This window comes from Gopherus evgoodei, chromosome 2 (assembly GCF_007399415.2).
Source record: "Gopherus evgoodei ecotype Sinaloan lineage chromosome 2, rGopEvg1_v1.p, whole genome shotgun sequence".
Taxonomy (NCBI): Eukaryota; Metazoa; Chordata; order Testudines; family Testudinidae; genus Gopherus; species Gopherus evgoodei.
The window spans coordinates 156,389,049-156,407,992 of NC_044323.1; the positions used below are offsets into that span (position 1 = coordinate 156,389,049).

Consider the following 18,944-nt stretch of genomic DNA (forward strand, 5'->3'; position numbering starts at 1 on the left):
CAGGAATTAAACCCAGAGCCCCAGGTCAGTGCTTTAGCTGTAAAACCCTCCTTTCAGTCCAAAGTCAACACCTTAGACAAGAGATGAGCCCCACATGGAGTCAGCTGACCTTTTCATAGTTGGTGTATCCCCCCATGACTGCAGGGTCCACAATGCCATTCAGCAGCATCGAGAGCGGATGCACAGGCAGGGACCGGTCCCAGGCGTGCTGTTGGACGCTGTTGCTGATCTTCTCATTGGTCAGCTCCATGGTTTCGATGGCATTCTGCAAAGGGCTGATCTCCTCCTGAATGGTAACGAAGAGAAGACTGAGAAATCCCTCGCTGACCCTCTCTGGAAACTCTCGCCATCCTGCCCGTGAATTTTCACACATCATAGCACAGGCCTGGGCCTCAAACCAAGAGCAGAGCAGAAAAAGGGATTCCGAGTGGCTTCCTGATCCAATTCTGCTGCTAGAATGGGAGATTGGTACAAGTACCACCTTCCTTCCAGTCCAGCAGGAGTGGGAGATTGGGCAGCAGCTTTCCCCACTTCCTCCCTGTGTGTGTCCTGCTGCCAATGAGAGCAGAGATCAGTCATTCAGAGTCATTTCCTCTTGATCTGATGCTACTGCCAGTAGGGGCGATGAGGATCAAACTGTGTGTGTCTCCCACTCAGGTTCTGCAATACCATTGCTGGAGTGGGAGATTAGGCAGCAGCTCTCCCCACCCTGTGGGATCTGCTGCCAGAGTATGTTGGAAAGATGGGAAGATCAGGTTAACCTGTATGTTCTCAAGTCAGCCCAGAACCTTGGGGCCCCCAAAAGAGCAGGAGCCCCAACAACTGCTTCTGTCTAAGACTGTCCCCTGCTCTATGTAGCTTTCAACCTGCCAGAGAGGGCAGTGATAATATGCAGTGAAGACACAAAGTGATGGACACATAAAAAACAGCTCGGAACTTGACACACAGAGGATTCATTCTTTCTACTTGCACAGGGGCCCCATTCACCATATCTTTAAGAAAGACTGTTTCTCATGCCAATAACCTACAGAAATCTGGAACCAGACCCAAATTCAGCAAAGCACTTAAGTGTGTGGTTAACTTGAAGCATTTATTTAAATCCCCATGATTTCAATGGGACTGAAGGACACAAAATGTGTTTTTGGTGAACTTGGCCCCTCCCTATCACCATGTGTGGTGGGCTTGAAATAGAGGTGCACTGGGCCATAGCACCATACAATTAACATGGAACTTATTTTGCATTTGGTGGGGGTTCCCTTTTTCACTGTTCAAAGAGCCAGGTGCATTATAGAAGGTAGGGGGGTTTCCTTCCTCTGAAATATGAGGTATTGGCCATTGCTGGAGTCAGCACATCAGACACGATGGGCCAAAGATCTGATCCAGCCTGCAAAAGCCCAATGCTGACCAGATATTGACATGTAAAGTCCCTTTACTGGAATCCACCTCTTCCAAGGACTCACCGTTGTAATCTGTTTGGCTTCAAACCACTTGAGGATGCCTGGGAATGTGTAGGCAGTTGTGTAGGTCATTCTTTCAATCCACATGGTCTGGTCGGGGAATTAAAAAGGCAAAGTCATACGGAAAACATTGCAATTCAACTCCCACATGTTTTAGGGCTCAAAGCCAGGCTTCCAGCACCTCTAGACCAGACTGTTGGAACTCACTGGGCTGATTAAATGACTTCCATGTGATCATGACAGGTCAACAACAGGGGTAGAACCCAGGCCACTCGGCAGCAAAGCACAGCTTCCTACCATTAAAGCTAACAGAGTAAGTCCATTAGCTAGTTGCAATAATAGGTTGTTATCCTCTACGTGGACCAGCCCCTAGAGGGGGATACAACTCATTGAGGCAGTGCGTCACATCAAGCATAGCCGCTACATAGCAGCGACAGCTCTTCTCGAAAGCAACAAAAACAGATGCAAACATGCTACACTCATTCAATTGCTGGATTAAATTCAAAGTGCTGTGGTCTTTACTGATGCTTTATTATGGGTTTGGGTTTGACTCCCTCATACATAATCACACCCACCACAAACCCCAATCACACATTTGCACTCCACAGGGATGCTGCTGGAGACCCATCTTGGGCTATTGGGTAAGAGAATTTTAAATGGCAGGACCCCCAGCTACGTGTTCAGATCACAGTATCAGGCCCAGCTCTTGGTTTCTCCCACGTTTAATCAATCAAACCCCATTGCTACAGCTGGGGAGATAAGGAACCTGTTCTAGATCTGTTGATTTTCATATCACTGTTTGGTGCTTCGATAGGTACCAAGGTGACAGGACCCTTTGAAAGGAAGAAAAAGACAATGCACAAAGAGAAGTTTCCTCACTGCTTAAAGAATCAAGATGTTTTGAACATAAAGTGAAGGACTCACCGCAAATTCATTCTCCGGATCTTTTTCTCCTTTCCTAAACGGCCGGGAATATGTGAACTGCTGAACCTCATTGGCTCGGTAGTAGCTGAGGAAGAACACAATAAATGGTGGGGTTTCTCCTCCTCCTTTTGTTCTTTTCCAAAAATAGCTATGTTGAAACATGGTTGTGGCCCAGCCATGGTCTACAATTTATTCTCCCCTGTGCATACTGCCAAAAGCCACATTCTGCCTATACCGTAGCCCTGGGGAGATGAGGATCAAGTTGTGAGTATCCTCTATTCTGCCCTGCAATGCCATTACTGGTCGGGAGATTAGGTAGCAGCTCTCCTCACCAGGTGGGTCCTGCTGCCAAGGGTGGGGGTGGAAGATCAGGATGTCCTGTGCCTACCAGATTTAAAACACAGCTCTTACATGCATAGGTGCCAACTTCTCCTGGCACCGGTGGGTGCTCATGCCCCCCGCTGTCCCCATTCCAACCCCTTCCCCAAAGTCCCCACCCCTACTTTGCCCTGTCACTGCCTCTATTGGACCCCTTCCCCAAATCCCGACCTCCTTCCCTGAGCATGCCACGTTCTCCCTCCTCCCTGCCCCACAGCTTGCTATGCCACAGAATAGCTGTTTTGTGGTAGCAAGCGTGGGAGAAGTGGGGATGCGGCGTGCTCAGGGGTGGAGGCAAAGGTGAGCTGGGGGGGGTGCTTGGCTGCCGGTGGGTGCAGAGCACCCACCAATTTTTCCCCATGGAGTCAGCGCCTATGGTTACATGTTTGTAAACACAATCTTCTGGACCATGTGGGCACGACAACTCCCAGTGCCCTCCTCTTTATATCACAACTCTGTAACAATCAAGGAACTTTGGAATTCCCACTCCTCCTGCAGGATGACAGGATGCCACTAGCTACCATAAAAGGGCAGGTAGGACTTGAAGGCTCTGGGGCTGTACACAAGCGTGTTTAAACATGGTTAGTTTAGAACCAGCGGCGAGTGAATTCATAAAGGGAGATGATGCTGGCTGAGCTCAGGGAAATGCAATGAACTCCATTAAAAACTCAACATTCATCTCCTCCCCAGATGCCTATGCTTTGAAATGAAAATATTCTGGCATCATAATCACCGGCCAGTGGCAAATGCGGAGCTTTTACGTTTCCACGCGTATGTCTAGGAAAACCACAGCTCAGGTGGGCTAAACTGGCGTTGGTGCCCTTGATAACCCCCTCAGCTTTCCCAAGAGAGAACAAGAAAAGGAAAGGAAGTTACTTTAGGATCTGCTCCGGAACAGGCTTGTCTTTATAGTTGGGTGGCAGGTTCATCACAGGCTTCACTATAAAGCACTGCACATCTGAGGGATTCCTGTTAAGGATGGAAAACGCCAGGATCTCTGAGGGGAGAATAAAAGAAGGAAGGGAAAATCCTTCTCATTTTCTTCAGTGTCAGATTTCTGAACAAGCCACGTGTCCCCTGCGCTGTTGTCATGACATCTAAAGAATGCACATTGTTCATTAACAAGACCGAGTGTAACAGTGTGTGCGCACATCACCCTCTAAGAACTGGTACACAAAGAGCCAAAGGGATCTGCTGCTACTACCTCCAGCTAATGGAGTTTCCCTTGAGTGTTACAGACACGTGCTTTGGAGACATGGAGTATGTCTACAGTTCGGCTGGGAGTGAGCCTCCCAGCTGGGTAGACAGACTTGTGGCACTGGCGTGATGGTGCTAAAATAGCAATGTGGACATTGTGGCTCAGGCTGGAGCTCAGGCTCTCAAGCCCACCCCACCACCAGGGAGCTCCAGCCCAAACTGCAACAGCCACACTGCTATTTTTGGCAGGATAGCTTGAGCACTCCTAGTAAGAGACTGTGTCCCACCTGGGTCAGGAGGCTTGCTCTGAGCTGCAATGCAGACTTACTCAGAGTACAGGCTTCTAGTCCCAACTCCATAGAGACGTGTGTGTTTTGGAGGAGAGTGGGGTGTTACGTACTTACTTCAAGACCTTCTAAGTACATTGAACAATAAGGAGCCCACTTCAAAGCTCTCGGCCATAAAACAGACTTTGATAAAGCTACCTAACAAACATAGGCTGTTGTTTTCTTAAAACAGTGAAGAGGTGTTTCTCACCCCAGCTCTTGCACCAGTGAGATATGATAGAGATTAAATAAATAATAATACCATGGTCTACAATAGTGGCCTAAAACACAACACTTTAGATTTGTGTTACTGGAGTATTTTGGGCCATTGTTCTGTTCTACTGAAGTCGCCCCAAAAGTAAAACCCTGAATGAAAAGGAAGACACATAATCTGGCCCTGTCATCTAATATTGCTGTTGATCAGCTGCTTTGCTCCTCCCCAGAACTGGCTGCATTTCAATGGTGGTTGATGTAATTCCCTGTATATTCCTTATCTCACTGAGGTGTTGCAAGGTTTAATGAAGGTCTGTAACACACTTTTGAGTTCCTTTTGTGAAACAACCATAAAAGGGCAAGAAGCTATTTTAATAGAGAGAGCGAGCAGGAGGGAGGGAGGATATGGCTTCTGTTAAAATTTTTAAAGGGACTGAAAGAAGCAGGATTTCAAACAAAAATTAAAAAAGCTTGACATTGAACTACCCACAGAATCATCAACCTATCTGTGGTAACAGTGTACTTGGAGCAATAGTACTGCCTGGCCTTTCAAATGGATTTAATAAGAGACAGAAATGGACCTGTACCAGATCCAAACAATGCAGCTGCTCCTTTTTATAATGGACCAAGCCAAAGCCCTGCACCCAAACATCCCCGAACTTTGGGAAGAGTTCACATCTGCAGCCATGTTGTGCAGCTCAGGCCTATCCCTGGCCAAAATGTTAGTGCAAACACAAACAGATGCAAAGGAAGCAGCTGAAACAGCAGAAATGAAGGAGGCAATTTTGATACCAAGTTTCGTCTTGCATGAATTTTTCTATGTGGATAGCTGGTCGGGTTGATGTGTGCAGGGGAAGCTGCCTGAGCTCTGTCTTTGCTGTGGAGAACTTCACAGATTTTTAAGGAAATTAAAAATCATCGGTCTGACTTCCTGTCTGACAAAGACCAGAGAATTTCACTAACCTATCTCTGCGCTGAGCCCAGTAATTTGTGTTTGACTAAAGCACAACTTCCAGAAAGGCATCTGGGTCTTGAAGACACCAAGAGAATCCACCACTTCCCTCGGGCATTTGTTAATCACCCTTACTGTTAGCAAAGAGAAGTCTTGAGCCTGATTCTCCACTCTGTTGCACCAGTTTTATGCTGTTGTTGTTGTTGACTGAGTTACTCCAGCATACAGAGGCGGAAATCAATCTCCAGGGCTATGAACCTGGCACCTTTCATCAGCACTTACACTTACAATGATTACAAAAATTAAAAGTATTAACTTCTGGGAGGAAATAATCAGATTCCTCATAACTGCCAATAAATTGCACTGTCCAGAAGAGATGAGACATGGCACCTCTTTGTTCCCCACTTTCACCTCTTTTATGCCAGAATGGATCAGACCCATGGTCTATCTAGCCCAGTGTCTTGTCTTCAACAGTGACCAGAGCCACTTGCTAGGAAGGTGCAAGAAACCCCAGAGTGAGTAGCTGGGGAATAACCTGACCCCCACAGAAGTGTCATCTTAACTTCTAAAAGACTGGTTTAAATTCTGAAGCATGAGGTTTCATAGCCCTATTCATTTTTTAGCATTGTAATTATTCTAGTTCTATGTCATCCATATAGAAGTCTGATCCCTCTTTGAATTTTGCAAAGTCCTTGACCTCAAAAACATACTGTGGCAATGAGTTCTGCAGTCTAATTACATGTTATGCAGAAAAAGTACCAGCATGACAGATTCTGCCACTTCAAGCACAGGAAGTAGGGCTTGAATATGTCAAACCAAACAATAGCTAAAAGATACACTGTTTAGGGGAAGACTTGATCTTTTCTCCTGGAGGGGTAGTGCTGGTCATCTTCTCAGCGTTTGGAAACTGGGTGAGCAATTTCAGGTTGAAGTCTTCCCTCCGTTCATACTCCTTGCCACGGTAGATAAAGATTTTATTCTGCGGGCAGAAAGAAGAAAAGAGAATTAGACATGACTAGGGCTGCAATCTGGGTGGTTTAAATTTATGCCAAGATGTGTTTTATTTATGAATTCATTAATAGATTAGACGATTACAGTTGTCATCAAATCTGACCATCTAGTCTGATCACATGCGTAATATAGGCCAGAGAACCTCACCCACTAATCCCTCCATCATACATGGTCTAGTGGATAAACTACTCCCCAAAAGCTCAGGTGACCATGGTTCAAGACAGGAAATTTCAGAATGACACATCTGGAGACTTTCTGATTAACTAGATTTGATAGACATCAGCAGAACAAGCTCCTCCAACAGAGGTTGGCATGCCTCAGCTGGAGGGACCCCTTTAAAGGTAAGAAAGCATGTGCAAGTCCATGATCCATTCCATCTCTAGCCTCTCGCAGAGACTGCTGATCATTTGGCCAACTGGATCAGTGGTTCTGCAATGTGGCCATTAAGTACTGGACTGACACCAACTCATGACACACAGGCCACCAGTGATGACTTTTGATCAACGAGCTGGATTCAAAGTGGTGACCTAGAAATGAAAGTCTCCCATTGGCAATACCCTATGCCATCCAGTCCCACTCCAGGTAATTGGTATTAATAAGCTTGGTTTCCATTTAGGGCAAATAGTTTCAAAGGCATCCCAGCGTGAAATGTAAATGTTTGTGTCAGCCACCCTCCTTCTCTTTTTAAAATACATTGGCTGGAACATTTCAGAACACGTTGCACCCTGCCCCTCTGACTCATGCTGGCTGGCTTTACAAATGATAGCCAGTGTGGATCCAGCACTAACGCAACCCTGAACATAGGCGCCGACTCTGTAGGTGCTCTGGGGCTGGAGCACTCACGGGGAAAAATTTGCGGGTGCTCTGCACCCACTGGCAGTCAAGCTCCCCCTGCCCCCTCCTCGATGTCTTCTCCTCCCCCAAGAGCGCCATGTTCCCAGTCCTCCCCTCCCCCCCACCACTTAACAGCTGTTTGGCAGCTCTTTGGACTTTCCTGGAGGGAGTGGGAGGAGCGGGGGCATGGGATGCTCAGGGGAGGAGGTGGAGAAGAGGCAGAGACTTGGGGTAAGGTGGTGTAAGGGGGGCGGGACGAGGGCAGTGCAGGGGCAAGAACAGGCGGGGCAGGGGTCGAGCACCCACTGGGCAAAGGGGAAGTAGGCGACTAAGACCTTGAACAGGAAGCATCTTTGCATTACAGTGCATCCGGGAGGGATAGAGTCTCACTAACGTTCTGAAGTGAAGTGACCCATATCCTTGGATTAGACCGATTCAGTCTGGAGACACATGGGGTCAATTATTTACAAGAAAAAACCCACTGTCACAATGAAGATCACTGGGATAAGCAGTTAAGACACTGTGGAGAACACAAACATATGGAAGATTCCCTCGACACCCATATAAGACCACATGGATCACCCAGCAGACTAGGGACAACAAGCTGTCCTGAAATCTCATTTATACTAGAGCCAAGGGGCCTGAGTGTAATTGAGAATTCAGGCCATTTCCGTTTAGAGTGAGATTTTCATACCACTGAAGTGATTTCGATGGTCAATTCATAGGTATTTGGCATTAAAATCCTCTAGAAAGCTCTGATATCTCATCTCTAGGGTTTCCTATAGAACCCATCACTAGAATGTCTGAACACGTGCAGGAGTCTTACCCGGAGGAATGAGGGGAAACCCATCCCATAATACCCAACAGCAAAATACTCGGGCTGAGGTCTCATTGCCTTCATAATATTCTCATAAAACATGGCTCGTTTTTTCTGGGGAAAAAGGAAAAGAGAACCCTGGATGTGTTCATTTCTGAGCTCACTGAGACATTGTCAGGCATATTTACAAGGTCGTTTTCTCACCCTGTACTATTAGCAACACATCTATGAAATATTACTTAGACTGTTAAATCCAAAAGAATTGTAAAAAACCATCAATTTAAAGTTTGCTTATCCCGTGTTAGCACTCTTGTACTTCACTGACATAGGGACTGGTTTTGGTCATAGTCAATGTCGCTTCCTGGTTCTCATGCACTAGATCAATGCTACAATTTTTGTGACTGCACTGTCTTCACAGATATTACAAAATAAACACGATATGAGGCCGCCCAAACAAAATGGAGTCAAACATCCAGGCATAGGCAGAAGTGGAGCAGGGACACAAACGGCAGCTGGTTATATCTTTGCAGGTTAAATAAGACAGTAAGCTTTCTAGGACAGGAACCCATCTCTTTGTTCTGTGTAGGCGCAATGGTGTCCTGTCCAGGAGCGCGGCTTGCCAGGTGCTACGGCAAGAATAAGCTAGTGAGATATGTAGAAATAGTTTTAAAGTTATGAGCAAAATGTATTATACTTGTATAGAAATGTTAATTTATTAGTGTAAAGGAGGGTAAAACACCTGTATAATTTAAACTATGGTATATTCTGTTCATGTATGTTCATGGCAAAAGAAAGTTTAAAAAAACAGGCATGAAAATATTCCTCTTTAATATTAAGCTTTGCAAAAAATCTTTACACAAACGAAAACCTGAACTACCCAGCAACATCCATTTAAACATGCAGCAGCCCAACCCATGCTAGAAAAAGGGACCTTACCAAAAGATTACTAAGCCCCTCGTAATCAAAGACTTTGTTCTCATACATGTCAGCCAACTCTTTGCTTAGCTGGATTGCTTTCTCCCACATCTCCAGGAAAGAAACAAAACAATAATAAAAAGAACATTTATTATAAAAGCATTCATTATCTACCACAGGTAAATAAGAAATTTTACTGACTACAAGTAGTTTTTTGTTAAAACATCTGACATTCCAGAGAGTGTCACACTATACGGACTATATTTCTGACTATGTTCACGATAATTCTATAGCACTTTTCATCTGTAGATCTCAAAGTGATTTACAATGAAGGGTCAGTATCACTAGCCCTGATGGGCAAACTGAGGCACTGAGAGGAGAAGTGACATGCCCAAGGTCAGATAGTATGACAAAGGAGCCCAGGTCTTCTGACTCACGTCTAGTGATCCACTGGACCATGCTGCCTCAATCCTGAGTCTTTTTGCTTCTTGCCAATGAGGCATTTTCTTGTAAATATTACTGGTCAAATCCTCTCCTCAGCACACACCCTGAAGAGTAGCCACCCCAACTGAAACCACTCTTCCAAGGCAGTTACGCTCACCAGGGGGAAGGAATGGGGGAGCCACCTGTTAAGAATTCAGCTAATGGGAGCTCAGTACAATCGATCAAATTTTTCCCCCATCATTCAAAATTTTGATACAAATGTTTGTCAGAGGAAAAAGAAAAACAACTGTAATGACCCCCACCCCGATATTCTGCTAACTCTAGAGTTGAGGGTACTCAGCATCATGCAGACCTTTGGCTCACATGTGGCACTGGATTTTCAAAGGAGTCTAAGAGAGTTAAGCACTCAATTCCCATTGAAATTCAATTGAATCCTTTGAAAAAAATCCTAGCTTTTTGATTTTCACACAGGTCTGTTACATTATCATCTTTCCAGATCAATTTGTTTGTAAGAGACACTCAAGATCCACAGGGAGACTCACTTTGCCCTTGTCGAAGAAAGAGATGATTTCTTGGTAGAGTTTTTCCTTGAGTTCCTGTTGTGAATAAACATAGTAGCTGTCCCTCTGCAGCAGATGGGGAGCACATGGCTTATCGGACCACTGGGAAAAGGGAAAAACAGTTGAAAAGAACTGGGATATGTTCAGCCAAATGTGAGTGGGTTCAACTCCTGTGGATGTGTCTGAACCAAATTCAACAGCAATGCAAGGGGAGGTGTAAGTTACACTGCAGCAATAAATGGTCAGAAAATGGAGTAAGACCTTGTCTACACACAAAAGTTGCACTGGTTTAACTAATATCAATTTAAAAACCAATCAAGGACTTGGATACACTTGCAGATGTAGAGCGCTGAGAGTTAAACCAGCCTTTGGAGACCGCAGCAGGGAAAACGCTACCGTGTGTTTTACACTGTCAGCTGCAAGCGAACTGGCATGGCCACATTAGCAGCTCTTGCAACGCCACAAAAAGCAGTGCATTGTGGTAGCTATCCCACTGTGCAAGTGGCTGCAATGTGCTTTTCAAATGGGGTGGGGTAGGGTGTGGAATGTAACGGAGTGTGTTGTGTGTCTTGGGGGGAGAGACAGTGTGTTTTGGGGGGCTGAGAATGTGTCAGCATGCTGTCTTGTAAGTTCAGACAGCAGCAGACGCCTCTCCCCCCCCCCCCCTCACAACAGCAGCAATCCACACTAATGGTTTGCTTTGTCCCAGAGCAGACGGAGCTTTGAAAGGGGATATCCACATGCCTGCAGCCGATTTCAAAATAATGACAAGAGTGGCCGCTTGACTTCAGAGGATTATGGAACATTTCCAGAGGCCAATCACAGCGCAGTAATGCAACTTCTCATCCACACTGACGCTGGAGTGTTTCAGCCAGGGCGCAGCAAGTGTTATGCTTCTCGTGGAGGTGGATTACCAGGAGCACTCCAGCTGCAGAGTCCAGGTGCAATACATGCCTTGCCAGTACGGACACCTCAGGAGTTAGGGTGCTTGGGACTGCTTTAATGAGCTCTAACCTGCAAGTGTAGCCGAGACCTTAGTTAAACTTGTGCAAACTGTTTTGTGGATGCTCTTATATCAATTTGAAACTGGTTATACAGGTTAAGCACACATACATTTACCGATGCAAACTAAATGGACATAAGCGAAGTTTAAATAGATGTAAGCATGTCCGCACACAAAAGTTGCACCGGTTTAACTAAACTGGTATAAAATCACATCTTTAGTTAAACCACTGTGTGTGTGTGTGTGAAAGAGAGAGAGAGATGGACATAATTCCTTGCCTACACGCAGCACCGCACCTTGAATTTTAATTTAAGGTATCATTTTAAACAAATCAAAGCCCAATGGCTGTGTGGAAGCTCTTATTTCATATCAAGACAGGATTTTTTGGCACAAGTTCAAGCTAAACAGCAAAAAGCCATTCTGAAGCCAAAATAAGAGTATCCACACTGAAATTTGCACCAGTTTAATTAAATCAGGGCACATCTGTGTGTAGATAAGGCCTCATTGATACACAAGTGGGAGGAAAGGGGTGTGGCAGCAAGAGAAATTAACAGGTAGGTTTATGAGTAAGCAGTACCCTGGATGCCCAATACACTTTATTTTACCCCTGGACTATCTCCAACAGTCCTGGAAAGAAACTCAGCACTGGTGTTGATAGGTGCAACCTGGCACTTGTCTATGCCTGGGTTGAACTCCATACCCACAGAATGCCCAATTAATGGTAAGTAATACTCATTTTTCACACCAGTGTGCTGATCCTCAACCCCTTAGTCACATGAGCAGTCATACTGAAGCCAATGAGACTACTAAAATAAAAAATCCAATACCCATCAGTGAATCTCAGAGCACTTTGGAAAGGAAGGTCTGTATCATGACGGTGATCAATTGTTCTCCATGTCCTTCAACCATCAGGCAAGAAATAACTGGCTCAGTTTGCAGCAAGGGAGATTCAGGTCGGATGGTCCAGATAATAGTTAGTCCTGCCTTGAGTGCAGGGGACTGGACTAGATGACCTCTCAGGGTTCCTTCCAGTCCCATGATTCTAAGAAAATATTTTAGCTCTAAGGATAGTTAAAAGCACTGGAACAGGGTACCAAGGGAGGCTGTGGAATCCCTGTTATTACTCTGCTGCTTTCATCACCTACCTGTTTTCTACCCAGTTTATACCTGATGTGCAACTTACAAAACTTTTTGGGTCCTTGGCAGCCTCTTCAGGTTAAAAATCACACAGATTTATTATCCTGCATTGTTTGGTTGTCTTTGTCAACCTGAAAATCCCCAAACTCTGTAAAAATATTAAAATTGCCTCTAATGAATCACCTTGAGGAGTTCTGCGTGGAGAAGCAGAGTATATGCTGCCTCTGTGAAGTTCTCACAGTCCCTGTGTAGGTCTCGGAGTTTATACAGATACCTAGACGAATTACAAGCAAACAGGGATTTGATCTGAAAGCTCCTGTACTGACATGCCCAAAGGCAGTGAGAATAAAACATTTCTGTATGCAATTCTGGAGGCAGACAACTTGCCTGATGTATATGTCCTCCCGTTTCTTCTCCTTATAAAAATTCTGCCAAGAAAATAACACACACAGTTATGAAGCTGGTGTAAAAACTACAAAATTCACAGTGTATCAGGCAAATTACCTGTTTAGGGCTATCAATCTTAGGTACTTATCTTAGCACCTCACAATCTTCAATATATTCATCCTCACAACACTCCAGTGAGGTAGGGAAGTGCTATCATCCCTAGATGGGGAACTGAGGCACAAAGATGCTAAGTGACTTGACCAAGATCATGCAGGTAATCTGTGGCAGAGGAGTTGAATGTAGATTTCCCAAGTCCTAGGCTAATGGCCTAAGCACCTTCCTCTTGTAAGACATGTGGGCTCTCAGGCACACTTCTGTAACCCATGAAGAGACTGGCAGCTGAGAGAGGGTCAAGGAACCAAGCTTAATTTCTAACCCCTATCAATTTTGGAGTTATAAGTGCGAGGTGACAAGCTGGCCCTGAACTAAGGCACATGCAGGGATGAGTCATTCTTCTGATAGGCCCCAGCCAATCCACAGGCCAAGAGCTGGTCTGGTGACTCTCAGAGCACATATATAAGCCTCACAGGAGAAACAGCAGCTCAGTCTTCTTAGCGTCACTTCATGACTTAGAACTCTCCTCTGCCTCATAGTGACAGACTCCACAGGTGCAGCCAGCTCCAGCCTCGCTCCAAGACCTACTCCTGCCTTGTTCCAACCCTGCTCTTGATTCCTGATTCCAGCCAGGGGCGGCTCCACGCACCAGCACACCAAGGGCGTGCCTGGGGCGGCAAGCCACAGGGGGTGCTCTGCCGATCGCCGTGAGGCCGGCAGGCAGGTTGCCTATGGCAGCATGCCTGCAGAGAGTCCTCTGGTCCTGCGGCTTCGGCGGACCTCCCGCAGGCGTGCCGTCGAATCCACAGGACCGGCAACCTCCCGCAGGCAAGCCATCGAAAGCAGCCTGCGTGCCATGCTTGGGGCGGCAAAATACCTAGAGCCGCCCCTGATTCCAGCTCTGACCCTTAGCTGCACCCACTGGGCCTCACCATCCTCACCTCAGTTTCTGACAATAAGGAATCCAGGACTTGCTGTATTATGGAAATGGGGGTTAGCCATGAAATCTATATCTGAGTTTGGATGACAAACCACTCTAAAGTGTGCAGCTGCTTGTCACTGACAGTTTGCTTTGCACCCAACTTTAGCTAGAAACAGAGTAATAAAGTGGTATATGAGAACATTTCAATCCCTGCAAATAATGTTAGTAAGAACAGATGATCCAGTTCAAATGAGGTTAAGAGCTCTACATTTGATCCTGAATCTTTTTTCAGGGGTTCAAAACATTTGGTTATCTTCCCTCAACCTATAATTTTCTATGATCACTGCTGTTTCTGAGTACCCAAGCTCTGGTAGAGGTACCATTGGCATAACATGGCTACTCAGGAGAACTTTTACTGTGGCACAGGTATATCGGTACACTGCACCGCTGTAAGCTTGTAAGTGTAGACATGGCCTAAGGGACCACTATGATCATCTAGTCTGACCTCCTGGATTTCCAGGCTGTAGAATTTCTCCGAAAGGCTTGATTAAATATATGTCTTTTAGAAAGATATTTAATCTGGACTTAAGGATTCCCACCTTTCACGTTCTCCTGTTTTTTCCTGGAGAGTCAGGAATGACTCAATTTTCAGAGTGAATCTCAGGTGCAAGCTAAGGCCTGGGCTACACGAGCAGGGAGGTTCGAACTAAGATACACAACTTCAGCTACAGTATTCACGTAGCTGAAGTCAAAGTATCTTAGTTCGACTTACCTGGCCGTCCTCACAGTGGCAAGTCGACTGACGCAGCACCCTCATCGACTCCACTTACTCCTACTGCCGAGGTGAAGTACGGGCGTCCATTAGCGGATCGATGTATCGCGTCCAGATGATACGCAATAAATCAATTCCCCATACATCGAATGCTACCCACCGATCCGGCGAGTAGTATAGATGTACCCTAAGCCTGACACCTGCACTCTGGAAATACCAGGTCTGTCCAATGATTATAATGTTAAAAGCAAGTCAGTCAATTAGCACCAGAGCCCTCCCCCTCCTACCAGCACGTTGACAGTGCAGCTCATACGGTTCTCCTTGCTTTCGTCATGCATGATGGTCCTGTAGTCCAAGAGATTTTCTAGCAGGCTGCTGACCAGCAAAGCAAACACTTCTCCAGAACTCGACAGGTATTTGTGCTTCCGGCAGTGCTCCAGCAGGCTGAATACATATCGCCCGAGGAAAGAACAGAGAAATACAGAAGAGAAGAGAGAGTCTGTTAAAGTTCTGGATGGTACTTCTACTACTAACAGAATTTTATTACCATAATTCCTAAGTCACTGGGCCAAAAGACTCTAATGGAGACACATGCAACTTCATTATAGAGGCTTTTGGCTTCTCTGCTTTGCTCATCAGAAAGCTAGAAGCTATACAGCACCTAACACAAGGGCTCCCTGTCCTAATCTGGAGCCAGTAGGTGCTGCTGTAATGCAAAAAAACAACAAAAGTAAAATGTTAAGCCAATCAGTCTGTCTTGGCAGTAGTCAATTCACATTAAGATCACTGTGGGTTGCACCTTCTCTATGTTACTCATTCATCTGAAGTAGTGAATTAGGGTTTCTTAGTGTTCTTCCGAGTGTGTTTCAAACACTTACAGTTTCTCCAGCAAGGCCTTGTATTGCTCGTCCCCTCGGCCCCCTTCCACTTCCTGGTCCAGTTTCGTTATCAACTCGTTTTCAAGCTAAAAAAAAACAAAAAAAAAAACCACAGATAAAAATCCAAAACAGGAACAAATCCTGAGCACTTGGAATGAAGCCCAGATGTTTTTACAGGATAAATTTCTGAATTGTCCCATGATAGAGCACTGATCTAACTGGCCAAACTGGAGGATGATTTTACCCAAGGAAAAGACAGAGAAGATGGGGAAGGAGTCAGGAAAGGTGAAAAGCTCCCCTCCTCAAACCAGAAGTCACAGGAAATTGATCATCTGGGATATAGCTCCCTGATCCTAATGGATGATTCCCTATTCTCTCCTGAGAAAGAGGAAAGCCCCTATCAAGGCCCCTGCTAATATGGTGGAAGAGGAAATTTCTTGCCAGCCACAGATTTGATGATCAGGTTGATTTTGTATATGTGTGAGCAGGAGTGACCCTGATCAAGCATATAATCCCATTCATACCCCAGGCTACCACTGGTGTTCTTGAAACCAGCGTCTCAGTATCACCAGAAGTAACCATTCAAGCCCCAAGATACCAGGGTGTGTCTATAACCAGTTTTAAACATTCATACCCCCACCATCTCATAGCATTCAAGCAATTCCCATACACTCCAGCGATCCAACTACATCTCAGGGCAGACAATGACAAAGGCTGATGACCCAGAGGAAAATAAGATCCCCCTGAGTATTTAAACTGAGATCCAAGCAGAGAAGGGTTGGTGCCTGTACAATGCTAAGGGACACATTCATCACATTGTGACAACAGTCGTGTCTGAAACAGTCTGAAAGGCAGAACATCAAGGAGGCTGTCTCCTGGATGGATGATTTCAAATGTCTCCAGGGAGAGGAACCACCAGTGTCATTAGAGTGTCCCTTGCCTACTGGTTGAGATGCTTATGACTGGCATCCCCCGAGGAAAGGGGGAAGAAAAGTTCTGAGTGGCAGTTGCTGGAGCTGAAGGGATAACTGGGCATGAAGCAAAGAACTTCTTTTTCTTCCTTCCCTACTTGAATTTTCAGGCTAGCAATACATTGAGAAGTCCAGTGGAATTAGCCCAGAGTTGTGTGTTGAAGACCTGTGTTTGAGTCCTGGTTCTGCCCTGGACATTGGGTAACCTCAAGAAAGTCACTTCCCCTCTCTGTACTACAGCCACAATAAAGTGGGGGATATTGATACTCATGGGGGTGTTGTCAGGGCTAAAGTTTTGTTGGGGGGGTTATTAAGGATGTTAACGGTGCCATATGATCATAACGACTTAATATTTGCAGCCAAGAAGTTACCCTCAGCGAATTGTTGCTATGTAGTTTGCAAGATCCTGGGGGCGAGGACTACCTTTTGATTCTGCTGCTTGAATGGCACCAAGCTCAACAGGGCTCTGGTCTAGGTGTTAATACAAATAAATAACACTATAAAGATAAACAGGAAATATTGGTTTAATATATGGAGATACATCTATCTCATAGAATTGGAAGGGATCCTGAAAGGTCATTGAATCCAGTCCCCTGCCCTCACTAGCAGGATCAAGTACTGTCCCTGACTGTTTTTTTGTTTTTCCCCCAGATCCCTAAATGGCCCCCTCAAGGATTGAACACTCAACCCTGGATTTAGCAGGCCAATGCTCAAACCACTGAGCTATCCCTCCCCCCTTTTGATAATGCACCTTTTGATCCAAGGATCTCAAAGTCCTTTGCAATTGGGTATTCACCTGTTTTTACAGATGGGGAAACTGAAGCACAGAGAAGTTAAGTGACTTGCCCAAGGCTTCACAGCAACACAGTCAGTAACAGAACACAAGACTCCAGACTTGCAGTCTCCTGCTACCTTCGTCACATAAAACTGCCTCGCAATAGACTTCCCACAGTGCTTTGTGCTGGGTATGCGTCTTTACTTAAAGGAAACTCTTTTATTAGCTTTTTTCCTACTTGCCCACCACACGGCATGAAACATCAGTGCCGATGATTCTACGGTCCCTCACCATATGGAAGTTTCTGTTCCCACTGAAGTTGAACTCGCACTGCATCATGTCAAAGAAAATGGGAATGGCAGCTTTCCGCAGCTCAGGCTCAGGTATCAGGGTCACCTCCAGGATTGGACCCACCATCGATGGGATGAACTTGATCTTATGGGGGCCTGTAACAGAGAGAAGATGAGACCCAGCCTCTGCTCAGTGGAACGCAGCTGCTTGAAAGCAGGTATCTATATCTGAGAGCACATTAGTTATACAAAGGTAATGAGAAGACAGTGCACACATTCAGTATCACTGAAGTTCTCCAAGTGGGTGATACCCATTAATGGTGCAGTTTTATGTCCCGTTGCCATTTGTGCTCCTAAATCACTGAGTCTCTTTTGAAACTCTCCCACTCCCACTCTCAACCTTTGTACGGTGTGACAGTTTGGGAATCTGTTTCTGGGAATTAACACTACTGACTGGATTGTATCTGTACACCAGCCTCTGGTATTAAGGGAAAGGGGACCAGCACCTGGGTGTCTGTCCCTGAGCAGGACAGTCCTTAAGGACCATTGACAATTGAATAATCTTGCCCTAGCAGCACAATGACCGGTATCAGCCAAAAGCGAATGAATTGCTAATTGCTTTTAACTGGAGCTGAAAGAGGTGGCAGCTCAGAGGAGTGGAGAAGTTAAAAAAACAACAGAAGGACAGGGAGAGACAAAGTAATTCAAATCTGCTGTTAAAATGTGAGACTCTCTCCAACAAGAGAAAAGAGACCAGAAGAAGGCAAGGCTATGCAGGAGGAAGAGGTGAGGAAGAAGGCTCCTGCACTCCCTATAAGACACTGACCAAAAGCTAAAAGGCCCTCAAAGGGGTAAGGAAACTGAGGCAGGGATTTGCATGCAGGTTGTGTTGTTTTTCCATAGACCTGTATCTCTCTTGTGCTCTGTCTGTGAGTAAAGTGTGACTGGTTTAGAAATTCCTTGGCAAAGTCTGTGTGCTACTTGCTTTCACTGTCACATAGTTCCAGAAGGGGAAAGCTAATCCAGAGTGTCCACAGCTTCCATGGAACTCTGGCAGCGTGCAAGAGCTACCAGGCACAAGGCGGATGGACTGCAGAGCCCCATCTCATAGATGAAGTGAAATCCAGTTTTGGAGGTAGAACATACACATTATTGTGAACTGTACAGATAGGGAACTCACCCAGATTATACCACATATCCCTTATTTTGAAGCCGATCTCTTTCCTCATGTCCCCGTATCTAGAAAGGAGAAAAATATTAAATGAGAGAAGAAGGTAAAAAAAAAAAAAAAAAAAAAAAGCATGTATTGAAATTAGCCTTGTTAAGCTGCCAGGGAAATTTAATAGCCCAGCTGCATAATCTACTAGCCTGCCCTTTTTAAAAACATAGCCCTGAATATTGGGCATCTAGGGTAAGGAGTTCAGGACCTGAAGGCCAAGCAGCTCCCTACCATCCATCTGCCAAGAGGTGAATGGACACCAGATATCAAGGGGGGAAGGGATAGCTCAGTGGTTTGAGCATTGGCCTGCTAAACCCAGGGTTGTGAGTTCAATCCTTAAGGGGGCCATTTGGGGAACTGGGGTAAAAATCTGGGGATGGGCCCTGCTTTGAGCAGGGGGTTGGACTAGACGACCTTCTGAGGTCCCTTCCAATTCTATGATCTTCAG

The 18,944-nt window shown here is 45.5% G+C and overlaps 1 protein-coding gene across 4 annotated transcripts in view; it reads right to left on the minus strand.

The window, feature by feature from the left end:
* Positions 1-18,944, minus strand: part of DOCK5 (dedicator of cytokinesis 5) — a 142,046-nt gene that overhangs the window by 18,125 nt on the left and 104,977 nt on the right. For 2 of the 4 annotated variants that reach the window (XM_030552017.1, XM_030552019.1), the window contains exons 32-45: positions 18,458-18,516; positions 17,279-17,433; positions 15,242-15,327; positions 14,651-14,807; positions 12,556-12,596; positions 12,352-12,442; positions 10,011-10,130; positions 9,046-9,135; positions 8,119-8,223; positions 6,285-6,426; positions 3,636-3,717; positions 2,382-2,466; positions 1,461-1,547; positions 110-286 (exon numbers count right to left, since the gene is read on the minus strand). In XM_030552017.1, the coding sequence (XP_030407877.1) occupies positions 110-286; positions 1,461-1,547; positions 2,382-2,466; positions 3,636-3,717; positions 6,285-6,426; positions 8,119-8,223; positions 9,046-9,135; positions 10,011-10,130; positions 12,352-12,442; positions 12,556-12,596; positions 14,651-14,807; positions 15,242-15,327; positions 17,279-17,433; positions 18,458-18,516 (1,477 nt within the window). The remainder of the gene's footprint in view (positions 1-109; positions 287-1,460; positions 1,548-2,381; positions 2,467-3,635; positions 3,718-6,284; positions 6,427-8,118; positions 8,224-9,045; positions 9,136-10,010; positions 10,131-12,351; positions 12,443-12,555; positions 12,597-14,650; positions 14,808-15,241; positions 15,328-17,278; positions 17,434-18,457; positions 18,517-18,944) is intronic. The other 2 variants (XM_030552018.1, XM_030552020.1) reach the window with 2 other exon arrangements.